Here is a 15219-nt window from a genome sequence, read left to right as displayed (position 1 = left end):
ACGCATTCAGAAGCAAGACGGTCTTTGTGAGCACTGAGGAATGTGTTCACAGAGGGAGGCAGTATTTCTGCAGAGAGGAGGGACAGATCTCAGACTCCCAGCCAGCCAATTAGGCTGACCATGCCATCGGTCTGGGTGTCAATCAGCAACACTGTTGCTGTGTCTTGGTGATAATACAGTCTGCCATTGTAACGAGAAGAACTGCAGTTGGGCAACCTGTCCTCATCACAATGCATAGTTGAACTGATTTGCTGTATTTTTTTTTCAGTAAATAGAATATTCTTTTTGACATTGTGGTGCAGAAATTTCCCTAGGCTGGGAGTCAGGAGATTTGGGTTCAAATTCTGATCTGTCACTAATTCTGATCTGTCACTAATCTGGCCTCAGTTTCCTCATCTGTAAAGGGAGGGGGCTTAGAATAGATGGCCTCTGAAATCCCTTCAGGCTCTAGGTCACTGGTCCTACAAGCTAAGATCTTTCTCTGGACCTCAGTTTCTTGAAAGATAAAATTAGGGGCATTAGGTAATATCTAAAGTTCCTAAACCTCTGACAGTATTCATTCTGCATTCAAAGTTTCCATCCAACTCTGATAATTTATGTTCTCTATTCCAAGATCCCTTCCAGACATGATGTTCTCTGTTCTGTGTTCTAAGGGTTATTCTTAGCTCTAACATTCTCAGAGTCAAGTGTCTGTGACTACGTACGTAGTGCATATAGACCATAACAGCCTGGGACAAAATTTTAAAACATGGTCCTGACTCTTGAGGGGCTTACATCCTGCTACAGCAGAAAGAGCACCAGTCAGAAGGCCTGAGTTCAAGGGACATCGCCTCTTGAAGCTTCAAGGAGATAATAACACTTTTGCTATGTGCCTCTCACAGTGGTTGTGAGAAAAGTATTTTGTAAACTGGAGAGTGGTTTAGGAATGCAAGCCACCATCAATCATCATTTCTACAGAGAAAGAACAGTAATCAAATCAGCCTGTTTTAAATGCCTTTGTGTATGGGTAGGATTAGCTGCCTACCAAGGTCCCTTCCAACCCCCAAATTCTATGATTCTACTGATGGCATCACAAAGGACTGTGGTCAACATTAGAGCTACAAAGATTAAAAAGCCATAGCTCCTTCCCTTCCAGGTGTTTGAATTCCACTTGGGATCAAGAAGGATGGGGTAAATAAATACAGGGTGAGGACGATCTGGGATTGGTTTGAAGAAGAGGTGGCAACTAGGCTGAACCTTGAAGGAGGTTAAATATTATGCAAGGCCTAGATGGGGAGGGAGTGGATTCTTAGTGTAGGGGCACTGGATGTAATCAACTACTATGGAACATGGATAATGGATGGAGAACAGCTCATATAGGTCAGTTTGGCTGAAATGCAGATCTGCTTGAAGGGGAGTTCTGTAAAATAAAAAGGCTGAGAAGATAGTTTGGGACACTTTCATGAAAGGCTTTGAATGCCAGACTGAGGGGACTTCTTTTTTTTTTTTTATCCATTAGCACATAAGTTCTTTGATGGCAGAGACTTTTTCATTTTTGTTTTTGTATTCTCAGTACCTACCACAGTGCTAGACACATGGTCATCATATAATAAATTCAATTATCCTAGAATTATCCTATATTAATCCTAAATTCAATTATCCTAGAGACAATAAAGGGCCAGTTTTTTTTTAATTAGGAAAGTGATATGATCAGAAATGTGCCTTGGGAAACTTATTTTGATCACTATATGAAGGATGTATTGGCAAGAGCAAGACACTGAAAAAGTAATAGAGAGGCTATTACAAGTCTAGGTGAGAGGTGGTGAGGTCCTGAACTAAAGTGGTGGCTAGGTGAGTGGACAGAAGGGAATGGAATCAGGAGATGCTCTCAGAGCAGAATCACCAAGATTTCACTACTGATCAGAAATGGAAATGAGGGAGAGGAAAGACTCAAGGATGACTGAAGCTACAGATGTAAGTGATGGAGACAGTCAGTAGTGCGATCCACGTAATCAAAGAACTTGAAACCTGGAAGGGATTTCAGTGACCTTGTAGTCCAACCTATGCATGAAGGGAATCTTCACTGCAACTATATAAGAAGTTTTCAACAAGCGAGAATTTGAGGCAGAAGAGGGAGGTGGGATGGAAAATGGGATGAATTTTGTTTTGAATATATTGGTCTTGAGATGCCAGGTGGAGATATCTAGTAGACCATTTGAAATGCAGTATGCACAGGAGAGAGATTGTGTTAGAATATATATTGGAGGGTCATCTGTCCAGAGATGGTTGATCTCATTGAACATATAAGATCACCAAGGGAAGGAGTGTAGAGAAGGTCGAGGATGGAGTTTTGGGGGAAAGCTATGGTTAGGGGACAGGAAATGGATGATATAACAAAGTATCACAACAATAACAAATAGACACAACTTCCCATGAATTTGATATAAAATTAGTTACAGGCTGAAACAGAGATATTCAGTCAAACTGGTTATTTGGTGATATGTAAAGCAGAAAATCCTAATTTTATTGACTTTAACTTTAAAAAAAACCCCAAAACCCTGAATTCAAAACAACAAGTGTGTGTATATAGAAGTAGCCTGACAGAATTGATAAAGGCATTTGAAATATATTCCTTTTTCTATAAAGTGCTATTCCCCAGAGAGGATAAAAAGTCTCTATTGGGCTCTTTTCCACACCAAAGTTTCTGGCCTACTCATAACCTTTAATGGAAGCAGCTGGGCCTACTTCAGTAAAGTTCAACACAAAACCACCAATAACCCCATTTTGCAGAGTGAAACCACAAGCCACAACCTTCACTCATGGTGAGGGGTGGTGTGAGCTGCTGTTTCCTACTGATTGGTTATATTTGACCTGAACAATCTCTGTCAGCCCATACTGAAAATGAGAGTTGGCCCAGGTGCCTGGACTGAGTGGAAATCCAGGTGGATCCCAGGGAAAATCATAAACAAGGGCTGTACTTCTCATCCCATTTAGCTTGTTTTTGGTGGCATGGATGTCTACAGGGGACTCTGGGCATTGATTCCAGGTGGCTGACATACAGAGGAAAGAGCAGATGTCCAGGAGCCAGGAAAACTGGATTTTCATCTTGCCTTTACCATGGATGTACAATGTGACCTTTGGACCTCAGTTTCCTCATTTAAAAAATGGGGGGTTGGAGTAGATGAGCCCTCAGGTCCCTTCCAGCTCTGACATTCTATGATTCAATATACTTGGTAGATAGTGACATTCTCTATGCCTAGGGAGACAGTCAAGAGTCAATATTCAATAACATTTTATTAAGCGTCTACTATGTGCCAGGCCCTATGCTGAGCACTGGAGATATAAAAAGAGGCAAAAGACAGTCCCTACAGCCAGGGAGCTCATAAACTAATAGGGGAGACAACGAGCTTACAAATATGTATGAACAAGCTATGTACAGGATGAATAGGAAATAAATAACAGAGTAATGGCATTAGAATTAAATGGTGTAGAGAAATGTTTCATGTAGAAAATGGAATTTTAGTTGAGACTTAAAGGAAGCCAGGGACTTCCTTATGGAAGTCAGTAGATGGAAAGGTAGGAGCAAAGCATTACAGATGGAGAGTATAGGGAACACAGAGAAAATGCCCAGAGCCAAGAGATGGAGTGTCCTGATCATGGAACAGCAAGGAGGTGGCCAGTGTCACTGAATAGAAGAGTATGTGTCAAGAGGAAGGTGTAAGGGGACTGGAAAGGTAGAAGGAGGCTGGTTTATGAAGGTCTTTGAATGACAAACAGAGGATTTTATATTTGATCCTGGAGGAGATTGGGAACCACTGGAGTTTATTGATTGGGAGGAGGGGTAAGGTGCTCAGATCTGCATTTTAGGAGAATCACTTTGGGGGCTGACTGGTAGATAGGTTGGAGTGAGGAGAGCCTTGAGGAAGGCAGACTCACCAGCAGGCTATTGAAATAATCAAGGCATAAATTGATTAGAGAAATGCACATCAAAACAACTCTGAGGTACCACATCACACCTATCAGGTTGGCTAATATGACAAAACAGGGAAATAATAAATGTTGGAGAAGATGTGGGAAAATTAATGCATTATTGGTGGAGTTGTGAACTGATCAACCATTCTGGAGAGCAATTTGGAACTATGCCCAAAGGACTATAAAACTGTGCATAGCCTTTGACCCAGCAATATTACTTCCAGGTCTGTATCCCAAAGAGAGCATAACAAGGGGAAAAGGACTCACATGCACAAAAAAAAAAAAAAATTTATAGCAGCTCTTTTTGTGGTGGCAAAGAATTGGAAATTGAGGGGCTGACCATCAGTTGGAGAATGGCTGAACAAGCTGTGGTATATGAATGTAATAGAATACTATTGTGCTATAAGAAATGATGAGTGGTTGGGCTTCAGAAAAACCTGGAAAGACTTGTATGGACTGATGCTGAGTGAAGTGAGCAGAACCAGGAGAATGCTGTACAAACTAACAACCACATTGTGTAATGGCTAACTTTGATAGACTTAGCTCTTCTCAGCAATGCAAGGATCTAAGACTTCTCCAAAAGACTCAGGATGGAAAATGCTATCCACATCCAGATAAAGAACTTAGGAGTCTGAATGAAGATGGAAGCACACTATTTACTCTCCTTTTCTTTCATTGTTTTGTTTCTTCTTTCTTGTGGTTCTTCCCATTAATTCTAATTCTTCTTTACATTATGACCAATGTGAAAATATGTTTAATATGAATGTATAAATATAGCCTATATCAGATTTCACACCATCTTGGGGAGGGGAGAGGAGAAGAAGGGGGAGAAAATTTAAAACTCAAAATCTTATGAAAGTGAATGTTGAAAACTAAAAATAAATTAATTAATTATAAAAAAATCAAGGCATAAGGTGATAAGGGTGTGTACTAGAGTGGTGGCAATGTCAGAGGAGAGAAGTGGGTGTATTAAAGAGATGCTGCAAATGTGACATCGATAAGCCTTGGCAACAGCTTGGATATGAGGGGTGAGAAATGCTAAGGAACTCAGGATGACTCTTAGGTTGTGAGTGTGAGGGACTCGAATATGGTGTTGCCCTTTATGTTAATGAGGAAGGTAGGAGGGAGAGAGAGTTTAGGAAAAGAGGTAAGAGTTCAGTTTTGTATGAGCCGAGTTTAAGATAGGGACCTGCAGAAAGGATGGATCAAAAGATTATAGATATAGAACTAGAAGGGACCTCAGAGATCTTTGGGTCCAACCTTCTAATTTTACAGATGAGGAAACTGAGATTCACAGAGGTTAAGTAACTTGTTCAAAGCCACACAGTAAGGCAGTAAGCACAGAAGGGGTAAAGAGAAGGGCACATTGGGGAGTGGGGGGGGGCAATGCAATTACTGGGGGACAAATAAAATTTACCAAAACTATCTGAAAGGCACATGTAAGGCATTTGAAGACCAAGCAGGTAGTCAGGGAAAATTAAATTCTGGCTTTAGATACCAGCTCCAATTGTATATTAGCTATGTGACCCTAGGCAAGCCACTGGCCCTGTTTGCCCTTCAGTTTCCTCATCTCTCCTCAAATGGGGATCATAAGACATTCACTACTTAGCCCACAAGGTTGTTGTGAGGATAACACTTTGTAAATTTTATAAATGAAATAGAAACAAGAAATGTTGGTGAATGAATCCCATACTGGGTTGATGGGATGATCTACTATTTCTCATTTGAACAATTTAGCCATGTCTATAAATTAATGTGCCTCTCTATCTATAGGCCACTAGCGATTTAGATAACAGCACATTTCCCAAAGAGGTATGAAAACAAGCGAAGGCCATGAGCATGGGTCACTGAGAAGGTATCCATGTCAGAGAAAAGAGTTTGCTACAGGAATATCTTATCTGAGGGCCACAAAGGCCAAGGATTCCAGGTCCCCCTTTGGTGTTTCAAATTGAGCCTCACAGTCTGTGCATCTTGTTCACTCCTCTGGGCCCTGAACCATCCTCTCTACCCAGAGAGTTCCCAAGCTGATCACCTTTCTTTGACTTCTCTTTAGAGATACATAGAACCCAGGGGCAGTGGAGAGTGGAGCACAGCTCTTTCACACACACACACACACACACACACACACACACACATCCTCCTAGCCCCAGGTAGTTTCCAATGACAGGGGGGAGAACCCTTAGCAAATGGCTTATTTGCCATAAATGACACCCAAGAAATGTGAAAGCACAATTAACCGTCTTCCTGTCTTATCTTGTTTTCAGAAGATGTGATGCTGGGATGCTGATGGTGTGAGACAACTTTCAGGCAAGAAAATAGCCACAAAGCACAAAAAACAAAACAAAACAAAAAACACAACCCAACTCAGTGAAGACGCAAGAACCTTCTTTTCACGGCATCTACAAGAAGCTATTTATTTTTCCTTGTTTGTTTTTTTAAAGAGAAAAAAAGAGAAACATACATTTAAAGGAACAATACAAATGTTCTCTTCAGGTGACAATATTCAAGCATGTTCTTTTATTAAAACATAAAGATGAAAGACAGAGGCAAATGCAAGCAGGATCTGGCATCGGGAGAACTGAGTAACTGAACTTCAGAAAGATCCTCCTTAGAAGTCTCCGTGGAGGGCAACCCCCTGACAACCTTTCTGGATTCTTCAGGACCTGGGATCTTTTTTCCTGATTCTAAACTAAGCCTTTTAGGGAATAGTGTGTGATATACTTTTTTGTTATCTCAAAATACTCTTCAATATTTAATCAGCAGGGGAGGGAATGACCACTGCTTTCTGTGTATATATTTGCTAGCTCAGCACCACATATTCCTAACCATGACTGAGGCATTTGTTGTCCAGAGTAAAGGGGGTAGAGGGGAAGGGGACCTGAAATTCTCCTTTCTTCCTATTGCCAAGCCCTATCCAATTTGGTCAGGTTGCATGAAACAGATATTTCCTGATCAAAATCAATTCTCAAAGACATCTCCTTCCCCAAAGGGGCTGGGGAAGGAGAGGAAGGGGATTGTGTGTTGGTGATTTGCAGAACACTTAGCCAGGGAAATCAATGAAAAAGTTAGCATGTACTTCTAAAGTAGCACAAAAGATACCCCGCATTTCACTGCGGGCTCTACTTCGCAAAGGCTACAATCCTAAGGAAAAGTAAAAGTAAGCCCCAGAAAGAGATATTGTCCCTTTAACCTACAGAATTCCCTACTTCCCATTAGTACTTAACATTTTTCACTATGTTGTGACTGCTATTATTCTGTTTAACACTAGCTAATCTGTAACCGAGGTATATGGAAACCCTCTAGATGATAAGCTTGGAAAGGTTCCAGAGCTGGCAGTTTTCTAGTGCGCACACATCCACTTGGTGTGTTTTGATCCTTACAGGAGGTCCCTGTCAGCTGGTCTGCCTGCCAACCCGCTCTTGGATCAGCCTCTCACTGAGCTCCCACAAGGCTCTCGCCGTCACTTCATTCTGGGCCTCTGCTGAAGGCAAGCAGCGACAGCAGTTGTTGAAATACATTCCTCCCAGGCCCTCCAACTCGGGTGCCACGGCGCAGTAGACGGTGGTGGCGGCTCCTTGTTGCTGGAATTCAAAGAACAGGGAGAAGAAATTAGCAAACGTGATCTTGGCCTCTCCACAGCCTCCTGTCTCATTCGAAGGACAGCCACATTTCCAAAGGCTTCTGCACTGGACTCAAAGCACAAGGCCTTGAAAGATGGGACTAACCTGGGGGAAAGGAAATTCAAGAACTTTCATTGAAAACAAGCCACAAAATAAAATAAAATCAACAAACATAAAGCCCAGAAAACCAGAAGCCAAGAAAAACATTTAAATATGAAAAACCAACAGGTGTTGTGGGAAGGCATGATCTTCTAAGTGTACCAGAGCTCCACATATCTTTGGCCTCCTACAGTGTGACAGAGGCTAATGTTACCCTTCTCTCTCTCTCTCTCTCTCTCTCTCTCTCTCTCTCTCTCTCTCTCTCTCTCTCTCTCACACACACACACACACACACACACACACACACACACACACACACACACACACACACATACACACTCCACATGTCCACTTATACATACAGTGAAACAATTCTGGATTTCCAGAGATCTAATTTTCTCCTTGCCCTCTGGAACCATTTTATAAACCCCAAAGAAATGTTGCATTTAGACAGATATATAGAAAAGGCAGGGTAATTTTATCTCTTCCCTCTTCAAAATACAGGGAGCAAGGAGTGAAGTTGATCTCTTCCCATTTACCTGCTGTTAAGCTCCTGTTTAGCCAATCTGAGTTCTGACTGCATGTGCACACATGTGTGTATATGGGGCGGGGAGGGAGAGGGTGGGGTTGATGTGGTAGTACTTTGTGGGGTCTGAGAGAATGCTGTCAGACAAGCTGTAAAGAGGGCAAAGAAATCACTCTGCTTCACAAGCGATAATTAAAAATAATAAGCTAGAGTTCATAGAGAGACAGTATGCACAGCTCTAATTTAAAACCAATACAGTTTATCTGGCATCTTAGGAGTATTTATGTATATCATAGGCCTTGTCAAGGTAACTAATTATAAGCTGATAGCAATCAGAATACACAGGTTGCCAAGAAAGACACAGAAGATAACTGGAGAGAAAGTCGCCAGTGGAACATTAGGAAGATGCAGTGAAAAGAACCAGCTCTTACGGTCACTGCTGACATCACCGCCTCCTCCTTCCCCTTCCACACCACCAACCAACCAACTCCACAGCCTTGTCCGTCCCCAGAGAGTTCCAGTCATGGCACATTACCGAGCTGATTGTAGATCAGGGGAGAGTCATGTGGCAATGAGAGCCTGGTGTTTGTTCAATGGGATTGGCTCCCCGTGGTTTCAACAACCCATAGTCACTTGGAAGGCTGTGGTTCTATGGAGGGGAACTCCATATGGTGAAATTGTTTCACTGGTTTCAGGATGGGTGGCCTTGTACATGTTCTAACCTGCACAAACCAGTCTGAAAACAAAATGGTCAAATTCAGCCAACTTGTAGGTTACAGTTAGAGATAGAGGATTGGCTGCTTGAATTCATTTGGATTCAATAAATAACCAATAGAATTAACCGTTGTCTTTGTTTGGGGGATAGTCCTTCCCTCTGGAAAAAAAAAAGTTGTTTAACTAAATTCACCTGTTTCTCTTTCAAATTGGAGTGTGTGTATGCATACATAGACTCAGCCTCTGCCAGTCCCATTTCAGTGTGTCCAGGAAATGTCACTCTTTCTCCCTGTTGTAATAGTATGTTTAGTGGAATAGTTATCAACTATTCCTTAAAATTCTAAGACTGTGATGGCTCCTTTTTTCAAAGCGCTCATGATATTTCTCCATCTTGCCCTCAGAATCATTAGGTCTACTTGACAAGAAGGGAAACTGAGGCAAAAGCTGTCTCAATAAAGGAAAGGGCAGAACTAAGCCAGTTCTCCAACTAACATCACATATCAATAATACCTTGGGCCTCAATGATCTGAAAAATCCATTTTCCCTGGAGTCTTTGGATATTTGCCTGTTTTACACTTACACTTTGCAGCTGTGAGCCCACCCCGAGAGAAGCTGAATGACCTGCCTTGTGTTCTCTTCTGAAGCTGAGAGGGCAGGGATCTATCCTGAAGTCCAAGACAATCCAGAGCACCACAAAAACTATCCACACTGGCATTTGACTTGACACTGGAGTCTCACAATTGGGTAGGTGCTGAGTCAAAGCAGAGATTGGTCATGAATAGGTGTGAGGAGGGAAAAATTTTCTCCCAGATGAAGTTGTTTTCCAGGCACCATTTTGCTGTGCAAAATAGCCCGCAAGATGATTGTGGCTCATTGTGGAAGCTGTCTTTTCCTAGCAAAATGTGTCTTCACACCTATCCTAGAAGCAGGTGGTCAGGAAGCATTTTGATCTCATCATCTAACATCAACAACATTCAACATTCGTTTATATCAGCTGGTATTTGGCAGCCCTACTACAACCCTCAACTCTGAAAATGTTTCACTGGATTGGATTGGCTGGTGGGATCATCGCATTACTTGCAGAGCGTGAAATACAGTCTTAACTACCTCACAAGAGGCATTTTTTTTAATAGGAAAACAGGATGTTGTCGTCTGAAAGCAAAGGACTTCTCTATCCCAGGATTATCTGCATTCAGCTGGCACAGGGTCATAATTTGATTGGCAAATACCCCGAAAGGGAATGGTCTTTTCCTTCAGCCTGCATTTGGCAACTTCAGGAAAGAAACGACCGCTTGGTATTCAATGTGCCACTGGTTCAGTTTCTCTACAGATGTTCCTTTGGCTACATTTGTAGCATCTTCTGAACAACAGCTTTATGCAATCCAACGTTATGACAGTCCAATAACAATTTTTAATTTTTTTGCTCATCAGCTTTCCGGTTCACATATCATCAGCATAAGACAGAATGGGATGTCAAGGCATCTCATTAGGAAACAATTCCATGCTACCCATAAAAGAAAAACCATTCTTAAACTGATAAAAAAAAAATCACTAAAAAAATAAATAAAGCAGAGCACTTTAATCACTGATGAATGACTTTCAATGCTAAGCAGTTTGTGGCATGTCAGTTGGGGATTCTGAAAAGATGAAAGTCCTATAGAAAAGAATTAATGTTAACAACTTTGTTAGAAATTTCCTCAAACAACAGGCTTGTCAGTCACCACCACTGCTTGCCGATCCATTGTGATTAAAAAAATAAAAATAGTTAGCACATAAATAATGATTAGAGCTATGGGTTCTCCCACAAACATCGGTTTTGATGTTTTGTTTTGTTTTTTGAAGAAAATTATCTGGCTTCTCATTTGCACGAGGTTGCTAATCACTAGAGCCGAGGTCAAATATCTTTAACCTGTAACAAAGGCAGTGAATTCGGATGATGGATACAAAGGATCCCGAATTTCTGGGAAGCCCAGCTGAATCTTTAATCATGCCTGAATGCCATTTCCGATCCAGTCAAACATTTGCAAGCTGCCAGAGGAGGGCCAGGCCATCAATCTTGATAGTGTATGTAAAATTACCCAGGATTCTTGTTCTGGATTAAGTTAAGAGTGTCTTGGTAATAAGGGTTCATCATTCTCTTTCACAAATCATTTGTCAGATGTGTGGTACAATCTGAGCCCACAGAAGGGTGGCTGGAGGAAGCAGTTGCTGTTTATTTATGGTGAGAGCACAAAGACCTAAATTATCTGTCCTTCCAAAATCCTTTGTTGGGAGGAAAATGTTAAACAGTGGCTTTTCATTGGAATTTATTTGATAACTGCTAGCTATCAATTGGTTGCTGTCGCCATTGAATACAAATGAGCATCAAATATCTTAAAGGTAAAAGGACAGGGATTTGCTGTGTATAGTATATGGTTAAAAAAAAAGTCACACCTTGATACATGTAAAGAATCTGTTAGTATTTGGAGATAATCCTTACATTCTTAATAAGAAGACATGTTACGCAATTTGATTTTTCATTTTGGATTTATCTATTTTCAAATGCATGTTTATTTGTACAGATTAGATTCCTGTTAGAGACAGGTCAAGCTATGCCACACTGAAGACTAGCTTCAGAACCGTGGTATACCTAGATATTTGGGCAGGGCCAGAGATAAGCCACTGCTGGCATTGCCAAGCAGTGCCAATTACATCAAGCTCTCCAAAGAGTATTTTCTTGGAGGAAAAGTGGGAGGCTATGTTTGGACTGACATGTGGACCCCAAGGCCTGCTGTGAGGAGTGGTACCTGTGTGGAGAGTCATCATCAGCTGCCCAGCTCTACCCCAGGGCTCTGAGGAGCAAAGAGGAAGGAGGAGGAGGACTGAGCTCCACAGAGGCAGGTCTGGCATGTGCTTTATTCACAGTCTGGGCACTTTTGTTGTTATTCATCTCAGGTCTATTAGGCAAAGCAAACACTTTCCAAATGCAAAAACAGCCGCTCATCCAGTGGTATTGTGAACACGCCACACAGAGCGGAATAATTTATTATTACCCAGCAGTGGAGGAGATGAGGTAATAAGAGTGCATTCCACACTGTGGAATGAATGGCCATCCCCCCGCCCTCTCCATCTCTCCATGTCCTCCAATAACACTTCTGCAAGAGGGTGTAAAACCACTCTGCTGGAAAGGGGCCATGCCAGGTTTCCCAGCTTCTTTGTGGGCCTCTCAGCAACGGCTAGGGATCAATTCCATAGGAAACAGTTACTTTAAAATCCCTTGTTTTGAACAAACAGTGTAAAAGCAAACACTTCCAAAAGCCTATTTATTCTTAGCTCACTGTGGGAGGACAGACAACCTGAAAATGGACTGAATTGGAAAATTTTCCATTAGCTAATGACAAAATTCAGCCCTCATGGAAATGAGGCTGCTATACAGCCTTCTGAATCGGCATTCATACTGAAACATAATGTGATTGTCCCTCACCAGCAATTAATTTGGGGAGCAGGGTGTGTTTATTCACTCCATTCAATGTTGATTAAATGCCTACTGGGTGCAGAGTTTGTTCATTCACTAGGTTCACTGAGTAAGCACCTACTCTGCGTGGAGCACTCTGCTAGGCACTGAAGGAAACTCAATATGAAACAATAAGTAAGACACACTCCCTGCCCTCCCAGTGTTCAGTGTAGTAGAGAGAGAGAGAGAGAGAGACAGACAGACAGACAGATAGAGGATTTAAAGCAAGAAGGGAGTTAAAGCTCATCTAGGCCAAACTGCTTCATTTGAGAGAGGAGGAGACCAAGGTCCAGAGAAAGAAAATGCTGTGCTGGTTGCCATACAGATGGTAAGTAGAAGAGCTAGGATTTGAACCCAGGCCTTCACTTTTACTCTATTTTTGTTTTTGCTTTGTCTGAGGACTCTAGTTTAGGGTCTCTTTGACTGAGAAGATCCCAGGTTCTGATATTTTCTGTGATTTGGGAAAATCACTAGCTGTCTGGAGTTAAAATTTCCTCTATAAAATGAGGGCATGGGAAGAGCTAACCTCTGAAGTCCTTTCCAGATCTAACTCCTTTGCTTCTAACTTCAAGTAGGTAAGGCGCACCAGATACTTTCCTTCTCACCTAGTCTGGCTTCATCTTTGCTAGACATCTCCAGGCACACTCACTCAACATTCACTCAGAGATGGCCACTTGATAAGTACCTGAAATAGTCCCTGCCCTCACAGAGCTCACATTCTATTGCAGCATCTTACATTCATTCATATTCAGAATACAACAATTGAGGGGCTTAATGCTTCTCAATTCTATTTTTGTACTAAAAGCAGGATTGTTAACACACCCCATTGAGTCTTCATTCCTGGGTGCGTGTCTTTGATATCCTGGAAGACATTCTGTAAGTTGGATGATTCTCTTGGCCAACCTGGCATCTCTGACTCTCATTAACTCCTACCAATTAAGACAGAAGCTTTCTCATATGCTTTTCCCATCTCCTCTCCCACATTCCTCTCGAGATGACAGCATTCGTTCCATCTGGATGCAGCCTACACTAAGCACAACTCCCTTTAGGTGAGCAACCTGACATGGAGGCTGTCCTTTGGCAGCTTGGTGAACAAGCTAAACTGACATTATATTCATTTGGATGAACAAGAATGAAGGTCCAGCCCTGCCACAGATGAGCTGAGGGTAAATGACCTCTAGAGGATGAAGCAGTACCTGCAGCAAAACCGTGACCTCCAAAGTCCAGCTTCCTCCCCAGTCAGAAAATCGGACACTAACTTGCTCTCTGGCCACAGCCTTTTTCAGAGGATGAACTGAACCACAACAGGACTATGGGTATCTCTATAATCTGCCTAATAAGTCCATACCTAGCCAGGGATGCAAAGGAGTGCAACCTTTCCAAGGAAAATTGAAGGTTCAGTCTATCTGATCTGCTTCTTTTCCTCTATTCTATTCCCTCCCAATTAATAGCTGACTACAAAGCCCCCCTCTTCCTTCCCCCAATCAAGCTATTGCAGATCTTTTCCAGGTTGGTTTTAAGCCTTTGAGAGCTTTGCACCCCTAGAATAAACTTTATATATATACATATATATATATATATATATATATATATATATATAATATATATATATATATATATATATATATATATATATATATATATATATATATCTATGACTGAAACAACTTATTCTCCTTGAGTGGGAAAAAAGGAATTCATGTAAGAGTTTTCAACTCTTGAAGCATTAAAACATAGTGATGGTGAGAACAGTTACCTTTAGGCAGTGTTCTGGTTTTTACCTCTGAAGGAGAAAATGTTTCCATTGCAATAAATGCATTTTGATAATACATGACAGTGTTTGTGCTATGCAATAAATAAACAACCTGTTCTTGGGAATGATATACAAGGGCCCTGAAGCCTGGAGATCACTATGCAGCCAAATCTTCCCTCCACCCTCTAAGCTGGGAACCTGCCCCATGGAAAGAACTGATGAGAACTGCAGAGAATTGCTCTCAGGAGTGAAGGGTCGAGGATGGGGCACAAGCAACTTATCTTCCTCTCACTTCAGGCAGAGACTTGAGCTGAGTTTGACCGATCTCAGCAGCCAACATGCTCAAAAACTGTGAAGAACCAACTGGTTTGGTCCGTGATCTTGGGGGCAGGGATATACCTGAAACTGTTTTTTATCTTGATTTACAATCCTCTCTTCTCTCAGAATCTCCCTAATGATATGGGTCCCCATCTGGACCTCCAATTTCCCTATCTCCAAATATCTGGTGTAAATATAATTTCTCAAAGTTGGAGGGATTCTGCCTCTAAAACTGGGTCTGTTTCTAGATAAGACTTTGTCTTCTTCAAACTCTGCATATTCCTCAGCACAGTGGGCTCTGGCTAAATGGCTGCTGAACCTGTTTGTGGAATTTTTCAAGAATTTATGGGAGCACTTCTCCATCTGACTCCAGCCAGGGTTTGGGGAGAAGTCAAGGAAAAGGAGAGGCCAAGAGTTCTCTGTTACTGTTGTCTCTGGAAAAATTCCACAGAAATCCACCCAGATGCAAACAGATCTCAGGCACAGAAACTTTGTACATATGAACTTGGGGATGGTGAAACTGAATTCTTGGAGATGTAGTAGATTGATGAAAAAGTACTGTGGTCTGGTAGCTCCTTTTTTTCCTGTAGTAACCTGAGTAGCCAATAGTTAAACTGTATAGTACCCTGGGGCAAATGATCTTGGCAGAATTTCAGGGCTTGTATTTTCAAGGAGATGAAGTGTCTTCAATTTTTTTCCTAAAATTCTCGAGTCCCTTTTCCCTTTCTTTCTCCACTCCAGAATT

General features: G+C 41.7%; 1 protein-coding gene across 1 annotated transcript in view; it reads right to left on the bottom strand.

Moving 5' to 3' along the window:
- Window positions 1-6335: 6335 nt before the first annotated feature.
- The window catches only part of WWOX (WW domain containing oxidoreductase), a 1215541-nt gene continuing 1206657 nt past the window's right edge, over window positions 6336-15219 (bottom strand). Inside the window, exon 9 of the mRNA XM_020964860.2 lies at window positions 6336-7532. Coding sequence (XP_020820519.1) covers window positions 7344-7532 — 189 coding nt within the window. The 3' untranslated portion in view covers window positions 6336-7343. The remainder of the gene's footprint in view (window positions 7533-15219) is intronic.

This window comes from Phascolarctos cinereus, unplaced genomic scaffold, assembly GCF_003287225.1.
Source record: "Phascolarctos cinereus isolate Bilbo 61053 unplaced genomic scaffold, phaCin_HiC Scaffold_2;HRSCAF=192, whole genome shotgun sequence".
Classification (NCBI taxonomy): domain Eukaryota; kingdom Metazoa; phylum Chordata; class Mammalia; order Diprotodontia; family Phascolarctidae; genus Phascolarctos; species Phascolarctos cinereus.
The sequence above is the reverse complement of the archived record's forward strand: the minus strand, read 5'-3'. Positions and strand labels throughout refer to the sequence as shown.